Below are 16,385 nucleotides of genomic sequence, written 5' to 3' on the forward strand. Positions count from 1 at the left end.
GTTCTCCTGCTACAAACACCAGATGGCGCCGAAATCGCCAAAGGTGGCGGGTTTGATCCAGATGGAGTAGTCAAACTCAACGTGCTCAGAGTACGGCATGCTGGCGAGCGGCGCGGACTCCGTGTGAGGCTCAGCGCGAAGCGGCCGTACACGTGATCATCTCCGTGCTATTGTGTACCGTTGATGCCTTCAACGAGCGAAGTTGCCGTAACATAATCGTACAATGTTAGCAGAATTTTTTGAGATGTATTTGCAGTCTTGGGCTGCGCGTTGATCAGGAGTGCGCTAGAAGCAGATCGAAGTGAAAAATATGACAGAAACGAAGCGCACAGAGAATTGAGTATCACAGATGGCTACTGTCGTTGTCATCGTCGGCGAATCGGAAGAAAGATTGCCAATTGTAAATGTAAGCTAATCAAACACTGCAGGTATGTCCGTTCCGTATGAATATCCGTGTATTGGATTGAGTGAGGAATCGATCTGACGCTATTGACTGTAGTGGCATCACGCACCAAATAATAAATATCGAGTTAACTTTTTTTCATACAATCAGTCAAGCAATAGTGAATGCAAAAGACACAGAGGTACTGCTAGATATAGAAAAGCATACGAAACAAATTTGAAGTGAGTTATTTAACTTCCTTTGGAAAAAGAAATTAAGCTGGAGGACTATTGGAGGATGTGATATCTTAAACAACTACTATGCCGTCTCGCGTCTTACTGAGCTGGAGTGGGCGGCTACCAGCGTGATCGAACTACAATGGAAAGGAGAATAGCGTGGACAACATCTTCACAAGGTAAAAACATTGTTTCACATGAATTTTAAGAAGAGCTTAATCAGCCAATATGTTTTAGTACGCGAATTTTTAGAACACACGGTTGAGCAACAAACTTATTGCCCGCTCTCGTATGATATTGAACATAGAGTTGGGCCAAGAAGCTGACTCCTTACCAAACGACGTTACCGGATTAATGGCATAGTTAACGGGAATTTTACAATTAATAATAGTAATTATTACTATTTTCAGTACTACTTTAAGAACGCAGTTTTTTAAATCGTTCAATTTCTGTATTATAAGTGCAGAAAAAAGTGTTATATATATATATATATATATATATATATATCCCACCATCGTAACTTGCACTATGCATGGGGACAGATGCGGTGTTACTAATTGAATACGTATTCCTATTCAAATCTGTGTGATAAGATCATTGCGCTCATTTGGAATGACTCATCTATATATTCGCCTCATATATATATATATATATATATATATATATATATATATATATATATATATAGCTGTCCACGCGGGTTATTATAACATATAATTCAAAATTTTATTAAATAAACGCGAATTTCTGTGTGCACTGTCATTAGCGGTCGTAAAGACAACATTCATGCTTTACGATGGCAATATAGAGTATTAAGTAACTTTCCAAGCGGTTTATGCAGGGTCAGTATCACGCCAAGATAATTGACGTGACCAGTATGTATGGGTTAGGCCAAATAACAGAGCTGTTAAGTTTATGTAATCTGTTGACAAGTTATTTGAACTCTCAAGAGAACTAGATAAACAGAATATCACAAGTCTCATGACAGAAATTTATGGCGAAGTTTCCGTTCATACGCATATCGAAGTAATAATGTAACAAGTGCTCGCTTAAGTGTACAAGAGATCTTCTCTTAGGAGTACCGTCTTTTTTTGCGGTTTTCGACCGGAGGGCACAAAATACAAATTTGTTACACATCGTCAACTACACCATCATTCAATATGTGATAACTGATTTCGTGGCTCTACCACAATAGAACATAGGTTCCCAAAGTATTCCACCGAAACTCCAGCTATAAAATGCGATCGTACGCGCACAAACGAAACATGTTCTGATAGATATTAGTAAATTGCATCTGATATGCTTCATTGAATACACGTATACGGATATTTTGTCGCAGTTCACGTTGCAAAATATTGTCGATAACAGTAACTTTTTGAATCCCTTTCTCTCTCTCGCTCGCTCGCTCGCTTCCGCTGTACGTCATCGTACTAGGCCAAATTGGGGGACTCATCGTCATCGGTGTCCTTCTTTGAATAGGTTCGGGCCGTCCAGTGCCTTTGGTATCGCTCGAGGAAAGGTCGAACATTCTTTGTTTTGTCTTTTACCAATTTTAAAACCCTTGACGCACCACTCTGTCATTGGGATCACCTTCCTCAGCTGCATTATATAAGGACCAGCGAAATTATCAACGAGTATCAATTGATTCATTGGGTGGAGAGATACGCACTGTAGTATGGATGACGACTGGGGAACCATAGAAGCGCCTTTCTTAGTACAGGTTCGATCGCAGCATATACAGCCACACTGCCTTCCACCGGCTGCGGTTTTTGAGGCGTTATGGTACGCTGAAGTGACTTTTCCTGTTCGGCTAAAGCTAGCAGCAGTCACATCGAAACGAAACGTAGTTTAGGGTCAATAGCTTCACGTTAATCCGTAAGGAGGGGTTCACCGATTCCCATCGAATTTAATCTTCCGGCGAATGACAGGTTGAGGAGAAAAGATTTCTACTTGTTTTGAAATTTTGGTTGAAAAGAAACGAAGTCGCGTTGATTTCCGGGGCTTTGAAGCTGGAGCTGAATTAACCGCATTTTCTTCGAATAGACACATTTAGCTTTGTACGATTCTCACGAGGACATCCAGTGACCTGCAAAAGATCAGTTTAGCGTTACTCGCAACTGTCGGGTGATTTCGAAACTAATGAAAATCAGGTCTGTGATCATTGTGGACTTTGAAGATTGAGTTTATTTCACGAGCAACTTGTCTATGCAAATGTGTTCTAAAAAGGGATTTTCAAGGCCACTAAAGTCAAGCTTTGAAAGAACAAGAAGAATCTAGGTCAAAAACAATTTTTAAAATGCATTTTTTCTATAATAATAAATAAATAATAAAAAATATAAGGAAAGTGCAAAAGCGCATTTTCTTTATTAATGTCTTTCTCTAAATTTGTATAAGAGCATGCATTTTTTCAAGCTGTATAGAATAGTTGAAGTCGATGTAATGGCGTGAACTCAAAACGCTGTGTTTTTCATGTTTTATAATCGGTACTTGAGCCGTTAAGTATTCCTTCAGACGGCTGACTCCCCCGACGAAACGGAAATGGGCTTATTTGGAAGGGTTGGACCTACCCCTCCAAGCATGCGATCCTAAGTTTAACAAGCAAAACGTTACCCCTATCATGTGAACTTTCTAAAATTTTCTTAACTATGTTTTCTATTTTGTCGAATATCGATTTCTAAGCTAAACAAATGAACTTCGGCTCACGGGATGTCGGTGATCGTCAATTAGACAGTATCATTCATTGGAGTAAATATCGCGCCTCTGCAGCTACAAATCTGTGGGCACTTAAAAAAAAAAGTCGCTAGATTATGTACCGGGTAACATTTGTGTGACACTCGCTGGCGTAAAGACGTCTAGTGAATCGCTAATGTAAAACATGGACATCTCAACAGTTTATCAAGCTATAGACGATAGTACGCCAAATCCATTTTTTTCCTCTTTACTTGATTATTGTTAATCGTCGGCGAAGTAACAAAGTCATATTGAATAGCCGCCGGTAAAAAAACAGAGGAGTCAGTAAATGAGCCCGAATGCTTAGAGACAAATGGTAGCGAATACTGTATTTGGATAGTACTGCTCGTTACAACATGAACCCAATTTATCATATTTATTACGTAGATATTCATTCGTAGGATACGTAGGATTCATGTCAACCACTGATGCTGCCACTTTCGAAATAAGTCAGAGTCGATCCTTAAGCTAAACCTTTGATGTATCCTTTCGACTATTTCTTATGGCCATTTTGATGTTTTTCAGCAAACTCATATGACAGCTTCATTAAGAAAAAGATTATGTATAAAGCCCAGTTTAATGATGATTTCTGCGGCGCGCCAAGTGTTTGCTACCGTATCGTCCCTTCTGCTACGTTCACGTTAGCGACATAGAGATTATCGTATCGCGTCACTTTGATATCTTTGCGGTCCTGCTAGAAGCACACGCTCTTTGACGAAGCGTAGCGTCTGTCAGACATAAAAGAAACTGGTCAGTGTTGTGGATGGTACAAAAGCTAAGCAGTTAGCCCTGAGTGGAGCAGACACTTACCCCCCTAAACGTGAACCGTTTGGATCTATTTGAAACTATCCAGCGCCATGTCGGTTGCAACAGCAGCTCTCCAACCAAGCCTTTCGGGTATCGATTGCCTAGCTATGCTTGCTATAGTATGTTTACTAGTGATAACTGATCAATGAATCACTGAGCCGCAGTAAAAAAGTACGTTTAGTTTCCAAAACTTTTGTAATGCGGGCCATTATTTTCAGTGAACGGAGGTAACAACGGATAACTAGTACCACTCTGAGCACGTGATCTGTATCAGCCACGAAGCGTCGCTCTTTCATACAGCGACCCGTTGCTGTTTAAGCTTGTCGGCTACGTCTAATTACACCGGACGATATTTTTGAGTTAAATTATAACCAGATGTAATCCTCACTGGTGCAAGCACCGAGTTCCTTTCAACTGTTCTAGCTGGGACCTTTGCGGTTCTGTTTACGTAAAATTAATGTATTACTTACCATAGCTTTCGTTGAATATGCCCTTTCTTTAGATCGTAATCATCAGGTTTGTCACCATGCATCAATATAATAGACAAAGTATGTGATGACAACATGAACATTGCTATAGATACTGATTCGCTAAAATGAATTATATTTTACATGCAGTTCTCGCAGGTGGTACTTGTTAGAAAGAAGTGCATACATACATACATGAGTGAACGTATATGTACGGAATAAAAAAGAGGTACATACGCGTGCGCAATAGATCTCGTAATAGTAGTTGTTTCGACGAGCACTTTGAAGAGAAAAAAAAACAATGGCCCGACTCATGCGTCGTCCCACTCTAGGTATGCTGAAGATTTTACATAGGTGCATTCTGAGTAGCAGCGGTGGTCAAGAGCCGCAACTGAGGCCGCTCCGTCCATATTTGCAAACATACAGGGACATGCAAAGACCTGATAACGTGTTACGACAACCACGAACGCGGACCACTTCTAATCGAAGCTCGTGCCGACGATTTTCGCACTCCAGACCTATCTTATTGAAAGTACGAATTCTTTTCCAGAGAAGACGAGGTAGGAATATCTCCTACCTTGCTCGTGATATGAAGCAGTGGCCGGTTGTTGCTGCCGCAAACATTTACAGTGCTTGGCGTCCGTGCACTGATTTTTTATATCGTCTGCCTCCTAAAGGAAGGTCACGAAATTTACAGGTTGTCGGCTAGATAAAAGGTCGACGGCAGGGAAGAGGAACACCGTTATTACCAATTGATGCAGGTTTCGTAGAGGAAATTATTTAGTCTAAACCGTTATCGTTTAGTTAAGCATAAAAAGAAGATGAGTTTAGTTATCCACGTCGTAGGTTAAGAAATTTCATCTGAATCAAAAACTGATCGCAACGGTCCGCTTTCAAACGCTGCTCGTCGTGCCAGCGTATCCGGTGCATTGTGATATCTATCCACTTACGAGTATAATTCTGACCATCGTTCATCATATAAATAAAGGTCTAAATAATGTCTTTCGATTTTCCTAAGGATGCCTTGTCTGGACAAAGCGAAAAGGTCCAGACCAAAATGGTCGATTACGCTTTCAATCGTACCACATGTGCACTGGTGATACTTCGCCAAAGTTCGTTCGATGAAGTTGGCCATACTTTTAACATTGTATTGCTTATAGCTTGTATCGAATCTAGTCCGATCTATTCCGAATCTATTCCGATGGTAGTCCAACTTTCTTCGATGAGCTCATGCTGTGAACGCGTAATAATACTAAATGCCACCACGCTATCGCAGCTCATCTCCGCCTGTTGTTTGGGCCCTACCTTTAGAGTAATGCATCTGCCCAAACTTCAATTGTTATTGTCTCTTAATATGCTGTACAAAGAGATCCTGGGGTCGTCCGTTAGTGGTCGGTGAAAGCTGTTCTGCCCGTTATAGTATCAATTCCAAGCTTTTTATAGGCGCTATACACTCCTGTTTAGCCCAAAACCATCCGAAGAAACAATGGTTATGTCGAATCGAGCAGCCGCTAACAAATAGCTATATCGTATACAGAAGCTGGCGTGCGAATTCTTCTCTAGCATTTCTAGTTCTTACCGCCGTTCTCAAGGGGGCCACAAAGGTTGTTTGTAGCTACCAAAGGCACGGTGAGAAAGAGAAATGGCAAAAACCACATCATGTGATCAAATTGGGGTGAGTGGGGTGATGCCATGAGAGGGTGTGACGATGCGTGTGGGGTTGTTGCTTAGTACAAACCAGAGCTGTTAGGCAGAAGAAAGAGAAGAACGAAAGCTATATGGTTAGACAGTTAGGGATACAATACGACCGCGTCGTGCGACATGGCAGGTTAATTGTAGAACTCCATAACTGGTGCTTGACGCCGAATGACGAGAAATGACGCTCCATGCATTTAAGTAACAATAATGAGAATTGCTGCGCTCAAGAGGCCCCCTTTTCCTATCGGTTCATTATAGCCATTTCAGCCGTCGTCCAGTAAACGATTCGCTGATTAAGGAAGTGGTATTACGTGTTGTTGTAGGGTGTAGTTTGGTTATCGAGAAAAAAGGTCAATAGATATTGCACTTTGTAAAAGGCATTAATCATATATTCAGCTCTTGACATCCGCGATGACATCATTCGCTTCTTAGTACATACGCAAATTTACGGGATATTCACGTATTACTTATAATTTGAGTGGTCATATACGTTTATCAGGTGATGGTTTTATAAACACACTTTTTCCAAGGTTACCACTACCGTCTGTACTCTTCCGATCTTTAAGCTCGTTTCCGTTTCGTTCACATTAACGGGAGATTGACATATTACACTATCTACTAGCGCTTAAATGACGATCCTGATGATCGCGTCCGTTGGCAGTGAATCCATGGCAAGACAATAAACCCGAAAGTCGATCAACGAGGTTATCACCAATCTACGAAATAGTAACGAATTTATGGTAGCTAGCAAGCACAAAACTATTTATTTTATATGACGACGACGAAACGACAGAGGCGTCGGATTGACAGCCATTCACTGCCCGCTACTATTCCCGAGTCGTTGCCATTGGCGCATTTCCAAATCCATCGTTTAAGTGTTGGTCTGCGAAACGATATTAAGTTTCTACCTGCTGTGACGCAAGGAGAACTTGCTTGAGAGTGGGCTATGTCCGAGGGACTAACGACAGCGAACCATCTGACTGAACTCCTACCGACGTTCCAGCAATGTACGCATTGATCACGAAGAGCGAGCCTCTTCATGATGAAGATATTATACGAGAGTGTCGCCCGCTAGCGAACATTAATATATTGGTAAAACACGGCGTGGCCGTGAACCGGGCGGAGTTATAATGTTCAGGCAAAAAGAAAAAAACACGAGACGGAAGGCAAATTTATGACTTTGCGCGAGACCGAAAGGGAAAAAAAGCTAAACAGGAGACTGAAGGTGGAGAAGGTGGTAGAACGTATAAATATAAATACGTTCATGCACGGGTAAACTGGGGTACCTGGCTATCGGCTTTCTGGCAGCTCTGGCGGGGCATGGGTCTGAAATCCTTTTGCTGGGGCTGCCGCTAAAGCGATCGGTGTTATTCCATTCGAGAAACATAGGGTCGGTACTGTGAGGCCACCCTTTTCATAGGAATGGACCTGCCACTCGACGAGTCCAAAGGAAACTGATGTGGGGGGAAAAGTGGAGAATAGCAAGTTACTTTAATCTGATTAATACTCAGCTTTATGGGTGTATACCCAACGTCGCTGCCGAACATAGATCGTTCCAGCTAGCACTGATATTACTGCCAAATATATTTTGTGCGATGCTACGGAAGCTGCATTTTGGTTTGCGGACGGATTTTTTTCCGGTTTGATTTACTACTGGAACCTGTACTAGAGCTTGCCTTTTTTTGTACTTTCTTCTCAGCCACCAATTGGCATGATCTCTTCGGGCAATGAAACGACGCAATAACCTAGAAACGATGTGTGTGGCGAGTATGGGAATCCAACTCCTATCTTTGGTGACCAAAATCGCGGACGTTTTACTCTTTAAACTTTGTAGCCGCTTTTGGTAGCTTAGGTTGCATTAGCGATAGCGAAATCTGTAAAAATAAATATTAACAAATAAATATTGACACGTACTGAAAGTTGCCAGCACAAGACGCTACAATCACCGCGACTTCCTGTGCTATTTCCGCTTATTTTGCGTCAGTCGAAAAGGTACAGGAACGTGGAGAAGTTATAGCATGCTGCGACTCGCATTCGGTGCTTTCAAATGAGCAAAGTCAAAAGGTATTTCAATCTCAATTGCATTTTAGCTCTGCTCATTGCCGTTGCGTTTCGGGTGAGTCAATGCGATGCTGATATTAGAATGGGGGCTAAGGAAACCCCCGGGAAAAAGGGTCGGTTAGAAAAGCGAGCGGCCGTTAGATGAACGCAAGCTGCGGAAACAGCGGATAGTTGAAGAGGGACCAACGGCTAGGAACCCGATATTGACCGATCGTGCGGCAGCGTTTTGTGAGGTTCCTGAAGATCCATAAGGATAAAAAGAAGGAGCGAGAAACCAGGAACGTGTGCAGCTGTTTCGCATTGGAAGGTGGGTATGGAACGTCCCGCTGCCCCAGTGGCATCAGCAGATCTCATTAAAGTCACAATTCGATCGTGAGTGCCCTATTTCTTCGATGTTTGCCTTCTTGATATGTGACTGTTCAACGATGGTGGTGAAACGGCATTACCGACGAAGCGTTGGGCCGCGCTCAAGCCTTTAATGTATTGCATTTTCAGAATCTCCCTAGTTGTTTTGAACACTTGTTACTCGCCCGTGCTTCCCAACGATTGACACTTTATATAGATTTTTGAAGTGTTCTACTACTCTATCATTATTACCGGGACACAGCTGTAATGTAATGCGTGTCGTTGTCCCGACCTGAGTCAAAATAGAATCATTGTTTAAATGTGTATACCCTCTGGTACAGTCGTGTTTCCACTGCATCAGATTATCATCCTTTCAAAACGATCACCGCAGGAACCTAAAAACGGATTCAATAGCAAACTTGGAAAAAAATGTGTTAAAATTGCCACTCTAACGACCGATAAATGTCTTTGGTAAAGGAAACTTGTTGCCTCCGGAGGCCGTATTGTGCATTGGTCGCACTGGTTTGTAAGCTCGCACTACTACGCTCTTTGTATAAAAAGCAGGCGTACGGAAAATCGTAAAAAAAAACGTCTCATTGTATTTTTGTGCAAGCGATATTTTTTTTTGTTTTTGCTATTCAGTTCCATGTGTTTTAAAATGTTCTCCGTACCCATCTTTCGCAAAATCTCTTGACCTTCACGGAAAGGGTCGAAAGCCATCTAAACCCGCAAACCTTATCATGATTTTGTTCGGTACGATTCAGCTAACACCACCTCCGCTCACCCTATTGGAAGCTCATCGTTACGGCCAATTGAACCTATATTACTGCTACAAGCAACGAGCCCCAGAAGCACGGGACAAGCGTAATGGCACCAATTCGTGGCCATGTTACGAGTTCCTGGGCCTCCGACGGGAGACGCCTCATCGGGCCAACTATTCCCTCAAGTTCTCTCTACTTGCCGACTTTCTTCCCTGTCCGTTGCCTTCTTTGCTAGCAAGCCTCTGAGATTCATATTAACCTCTAACTTATCCCTGACAACCCCCGATTCCCCCATCAACCGTGCGAGCTCGCGTACTTCGTATGATCGTTTTCATTCACTCTAAAGAGCCTAAGACTGGGGTAGCAGCTTCCCATCATCCTGGTAAAGAGAGGGTCTGGTCTGTTGGATTTGTTCCGACGAAATTGCGTCTTATCCGGTCGTTTGCTGTTTTTATTCTGCCAATGGATTTAGTTTGTCATGATCGGTGGTAGGGATGTACGCCTGCCTCCACTAAGTTCTGGCGTTGCGCTCCGCTACCAGCTCATTTGCGTTTACTGATTCAGAGGTGCGCCACGTTTTACCCATTAGTAGCCTAAATGTTCGCGCCACTGATAGGAGGATGGATGTTATCGATAGATTGGATAGCTGGCCGAATTAGGGCGTACGTAATATCTTCTGTTTCGTATCTTTTCCCTATTTCTTGTTGACAGCAATGCATGGGGCAGATAACACCATGTGTCTAACAGCTTTTCTGGCTGAAACTTTGTCTGCCACTAGAAGCTGCAATTTATTTAAGGGAGTAATGCGGACAGTGAACGTTTTTTTTTCTAATTACGCATGTGGGTTTTACGCCCAATTGTCATATGGAATAAATCGAGCTTTTGATATTTATGTTTATAAAGTTTTCGTGCTTATTCTATACGAATGGATAGATGAAAGAGTTAAAGATGTAGACGTAAACGCATGTACTTTTAACGAGATTCCGCTTCAGAATACAATGTGTCAAATGGAGTCCAGAATGCCATTAATATAGTATACTAGAAACGTTGTCTAACATACATTAACTTTCTCTATAATTAAATAGTTTTGTTTATTGGCGAAGCCCCTCGTCATACTCTATGATTTCGAGAAATCGAACTTTCTGGTAACCGAGTATTCGGGTATGAACTGGCCTTGCTGACAAGAAAGGTTTGCTTGCACAGCCATGATATGGGACGTAAGCCAGAAAAAGAACTAGACTAATTTCTGAAAAAATTGTACCAAAAAATTGTTATTACCATTGATAATTACTATTGCGCAAACCAATTTTTGTTAATTTATAAAAATGGTTGAAATATATATATTTCAACCATTTTTATAAATCTTATATATATATATTATTGTATTAATTTCGTTAGTGTTTTTTTCTTAACATTATTATGTACAATTCTAAGTAATGAATTGTCCCACTGAGGTACTTTTATCGTAATGCAATACAAACTTGGGTTTTCCCTTTGGTCATAGCGAAAGTCAGCTCTCGTTACGAGCATCAGTACCCGCGAAAACGTCTATATACAAGCTGTTATGCATACATGACTCGCGATAGTCGTTTCTTGTGCAATGTTGTGCCTATAACAACTTGGCAAGTTGGCATTTGCCGTCCAACTTCGTCGATATATTCGAATGGGTCCCTTTTCCTGCCCAGCTAGTGACCTGTCTTTGTAGGTTACACAAATGAAGTTCGACTTTCTCCATCTCCCTCGCCGGGCCGTATCGTCCATTGCGTCTTTTACTACCTTGCCACCTTTGTTATTCGATCGTCGCACAGGTTGATGCCTTCACAGCTGTGTCATTGCCCCAGGTGCAACACAGACGTGTCGACACTGTCGATGGGCGCACACCTTTTTCCTACACAAGAGCTGTTTAGGTCATTGGCATCAGACAACATTATTGGCTTTGTCGGATCGTGTCGCGGTCGAACGAATAGCCGTCAGGTTTGAATGAGAAGGTGCATTGACATAAGCTACCTTCTCCAGTTCCTCCCTCTTTACGATCCCATCACTACGTACGAGTGTACTAGCTATTTTGTCGCGGCGGTTAGTTAGTAACGCAAAGATTTTCCCATACTATCCCTCGTGCTTGAACGAGCTTCCGGTGGCAGCGAAATCTTTTTTGCCGGACTTAGTTCGATTGGAAGAGAAATGAGGGTCGAAATAGACCGGCTTTAGCTTCCCTTTTAGTCGGAACAGGATCCGAAGGGTGGTGTGCTCTGAAGTGATTCTTCACAGTGTGTATCTACTTGGCCTTCCCTAGAATCTTCATCGCTTTTTTCCATCACCACCTTCCATCCAGGACACTTCTATCGGGGTGACGCCCGAAGCTTCCAATGCCCTGCTCCTCGCCTGCCGTTGGAGTTTCCCTCACCAAGACCAACTCTGTGTCTGAGCTACAGAACATAGTATCGCGTCCGTCTCGAGAAAGCGTTCCAATCTTTCCAAATGTGCATCTCCCACTCAGCTTTCTTCCGTTGCTGTTCCGTTCTAAGCCGTTCCATGGTCCGTCTTTTCACTTGTGGGCCACCAAGCGTGACCGGAGTTTCGGGTACGCTGCCACCGTCACCGGGCCGCTGCAGGGAAGAAACAGCAGGGTTGAACAAGCTCAGCTGACAACCACTCCGCGCAGTGGGCAACTACATTTGCACTGAGGTTCTTCTCCACCTTGCCTTACAAGAGGGAGATGGGGCACCCGCAGCCTTCTGCTGGCGCGGAGTTGCATCACAGGGCCTCCCAGGTCAGACCTTGTGATGGAACTCTTTTGATGGCAATGGTGTTATGGTGAACTCCTCTGAAAGAAAGACGTTCCCGGTGGAGTTTTGCCAATTTGGGCACTAGGACTACCCGCCATCGGTTTCGCGTCGGTTTACCTCGTCGACGGCATGTGGTGGCACAGAACTTTCGATGTTTCCATTTGGGAAAAGACAAAGAGTTTCCGATCGCTACTTGCTGATGCTACCATTTTCCGTCATAGGTTCAAAATTATTCAGGGACCGTAGAAGCTTCATTTGTTTCTTGTTTTTTTTGTTATTATCTGTTGGTGCTTTGTCAAACATATGCAAATAACCGTTTATGCGGCTTTAACAGGATGGAATAATGCGATTTAAAACATGTGCGGATTATAATCGCAGATTCCGTCTCTCCGGGAGTTCTAGAAGAGAAGGATGCCGATTTCCCACATCCTCAGTAGGACTTTGCGCCTCATAATAACCATTTATTCATGTAACCCCTGTTTCAATACGCAGAATTAATGTATGTCTAATGTGTGCTTCTATGATGTGTGATTCGTGCTGAGATATGTCTAACACATTTTGCATCTTGAACTCATATTATTAAATTGGCTGAACACACCTTCAGTAAACGGCAAATCTTTTACTGTCTTTTCTGTATATAATTCTGGTGACATGTTCACGCTTATCGAGGGATATAGCTAGCTAAGTACCTTCTGTGAAAGTACTAATTCCGCCATTGATGCCTCGCTGTCATCTTTTCGGAAAGTCGTCTCAGTCGTCGTAAGGGTCCCACTGATGAAAAATAGACGCTCGCACGACTAGTATCTTCGTTCTCATCGAGTTTTCGCTTTTTAGCGCTATTTCAGTTATCTCTGATAGCCGACATTGAGGTCACTGCGGAGCCATTAGCTTTTTTACTGACCGTCGAGTTCGAACAGAAGCTCTGAATAGATGAAGGTAGCATTAAAAAGATAACGACCCAGCAGGCAGGCATGCTGGCCGTTTTCGCCTTCTTATCCACTTATTCGGTATGTTTCCTTTCTTGTTTCAGTCTGTTTGGAATATTATGATAATTTTATTTTAAGCGCTAGTAGCCTTCGCCGCCGTGTGCGGCCTAACGTCTGCCTTTGGCAGCGCATACAACTGAAGACACTAAGCGCCGTTCAACGAAGAAAAGTCCTTTGCAAAGGCTTCGGACGCGAACACGACCACCTTCATCGTATTTGAAATGATATGATGACTACTCTACGCCTCGTGGACAGCTCGGGGCTAAAGGGTCCACGTGGGACTCGCCCGCTGTCAGTGGTAGCATAACCCTTCTCCAACTGCTCATTATGCCTAGATGGGAGTATCTGTCTATGTCTATGTGGAGAGTGAACGTGAATGCCTGATACAAAGAGCGGGGTCCCGTATGAGAAAGATAAAGGCTAAGATATTTGACTTTTATTAAAATGTGCGCCTTAGTTTTTATGCTACATTGGCCTGTACATAGAAAGATAGAGGAACTACGATGAGTGAAGCAAGAAGATCAAGGTAGAGAGGAATAGAAAAGTAGATGAACAGCGTCAAGAAAGAGACAACGAAGTGAAACACTCGGTTGTGTCAGTATAGACTTTTGCGGTTGTGCGGAAGAAGCCTGCGTCGGAATCAGTAAAGATAAAACTGAGTATAGGCATCGTTAACACCAGCATCGACAGCGGTCTTAACGATATTCATCAGCCTCCGACCTGACTGTGACAAACTCTTGGATTTGGTCGTAGGCGAAGATGGCGCTGAAGCTGCTGTCTGTGCTTACCGCCGGCTGAAGACGTGACAGATGTGGCGTAATCGTCAATAGACTTTATCTGATGAGACAACAAGCACCGGCCCGGGTGTTATCTTTCCCTCCAAGCGCCTCCTTGGTCTCGTTACGTCCCCATCCGTTTAGGCGTCTACGAACCCCCCAGTGAACGATTGGGATAGAGGGACAGGGTAGCTCTAATCGATACAGAATTCAATACCAATACAAGCACACGCCGGCGTTGCGAGCATATGAGGAACACTTCACTTTTCGTTGGCTTGTTTCTTTCGTGCTCTTGACGGGGACTGCCGGCTTTTTACCTTGCTTTCCACAGCTGGAGGCTCGGAAAACTTTTTCAGTATGAAGTTATAACACTTGCACTGTTTTTCGATAGCTTCTATCAGTTACTTGGCTAGAGCCTGACTGAAGTTTAGCGTTGCCAGTGATGTTGTACCGCGATACTTTATGCGCCTGCATATATTTTTGCTGTGCGAGATATCTTATGCTGCTTGAGCGGGATTAGAAGTGCTTCGAATCGCGGGGGTCAAACATAGACGTACCCGGTTTATCTTACCAAATACTACGCTAATCAAAATTTCTGGTACTTCGTTACGAAAAGTTAAATTGCACTGAAATAGTGAAAAAAATCAATCTCAAACCGAAGTAGAATAAAATACTCGAATATGTGCAAATGAAAAAAAAACGGTGTTTCTATAGGTTTCAGGGCGCTCGAATCGTCCACTGTTGTAGGGCAAAAACAGCTATAAAAGGCAACGCATGAGAGAAGCTCCACGCACGCCTCAAACTGAGAAAACATACTAAATCACCTATTTGCTTAAAGTGACGCCCCCGTTTAACGTGAGTCTTCGGGAAGCTGAGATGATTGAATGATGCCTTCTTAAAAAAAAACCCTCCTATGCGTATGTAGGAACTAAAATATAATTAAATTCCATAATCAAGTTGGCAGGTTACTGCATATTATCTTCATCTCGCTTTTTCTAAGAAAAATCTTTGAAACATAATTTCATGCAAAAATTTCAGTTTATTTTCAGTTGCAATTACTCATGACTTGCTAGTGCTCGTTAAGTGTTATTACGGCGTAACTAGCTTTACAGAGCCTGTATGGTACATGACTGTAATACTAGATATTAGGAGCTCAAAAGCTATACATAAACGCGACAATTTAGCATTAGCCTCATACCATACCCGTCCTACACGCCGCCACTCCACAGCGGCGGAAAAGATTAAGACGAATTTCCACATCCAAAACTAATTATGTACTGTTTTTCCTCAAAGATTTCTGTCGATAGATATATTGTAGTCTGGAGATCTAATGGTTAAAGTGGTCTGGAGGTGTTATATCGTCGAGGCGAAACCTATTTTTCTTAACGGAAATCTTCACTTTGCCTATAGGCTGATTCTTTCTTCAATGACAGTTTCTTCGACCTTTCTATCCACCCAGCACAACAAAAAACTTGAAGCGAACCGGCAGCGAAGCCCGGGAGGCACATGCCGGCGTCTTACCAAACGTTCTAAAACTTCCTGATCGTCGGAAGGCTCTTTACGGCTGGGGCGCAACGGTAAAGTGCCGTAGAACTATCCCTGGGAGCTAAAACAATTTTCCACACCGCCTTCGTCTAAATAGACCGCCAGCGTTGTCGTCATCATGTACTAGCAAGCCATGCAGTCTCTCTGAACTTCGTTGTGGGTCATTTTTGTTGGACCGAGCTGGAGCGCTTGGTGCTTTTCTAGGGGTATATGTAAGGGCAGAAACGCCACAAGAGGAAAAATGTGCTTACGGAGCTGGTTGGCTGGATTTCGGTAGTGGTGGCTATGCGGGTTTTTGCTAGTTCATCCTCTTTTATTGCATGTTAACTCGTTCTCCCGTAGTGCGGGGTTTCGCGGAATTTACTCTGCTAGCAAACGGGAAGTCCGCAGTCGTGGTCGACCAAAGACAGGCACAAGATTTTAGAATGTGAGCAAAAGCAACAGAACGATAGATTGCAATGAACCTATTAAGTGTGCCTTGAAAAGCTTTTCCTAGCCAGTTTCATGTAAAATTGAAGGTATTAAATTAGGCTTACAAATATGAATACAGAATTTTTACGATGGTACGTCAGTTTAGCTTCAACTTGCTTTTCTTCCTGTACACTAATTACAACATAGAAAAGTCTCTGTCAAATGACAAACAGCTATAAGAGGTAGGGGCAAATAGTGATGTATGAAAGAATAATTACTTTATCAGGGCATGTAACATGACATATTTTGAAAGCAACTAAATACGCGCTTGTCGTAGTCACTATTACAATAATGGGCTTCTTGACTATAGACAGACACAAATGAACGTAGCCAT

General features: G+C 42.8%; 1 protein-coding gene across 3 annotated transcripts in view; it reads left to right on the forward strand.

Annotated features, from left to right (window-relative positions):
• Positions 1-46: 46 nt before the first annotated feature.
• Positions 47-16,385, forward strand: part of LOC111249514 (inactive tyrosine-protein kinase 7-like) — a 194,101-nt gene continuing 177,762 nt past the window's right edge. For all 3 annotated transcript variants that reach the window (XR_002672950.2, XR_002672951.2, XM_022803471.2), the window contains exon 1: positions 47-797. Coding sequence is in view for 1 of the 3 variants with exons in the window: in XM_022803471.2 (XP_022659206.1) it covers positions 761-797 (37 nt within the window). In the remaining 2 variants the exon portion in view is untranslated. The remainder of the gene's footprint in view (positions 798-16,385) is intronic.

Source organism: Varroa destructor, unplaced genomic scaffold (genome assembly GCF_002443255.2).
Source record: "Varroa destructor unplaced genomic scaffold, Vdes_3.0 BEIS01000004.1, whole genome shotgun sequence".
Taxonomy (NCBI): domain Eukaryota; kingdom Metazoa; phylum Arthropoda; class Arachnida; order Mesostigmata; family Varroidae; genus Varroa; species Varroa destructor.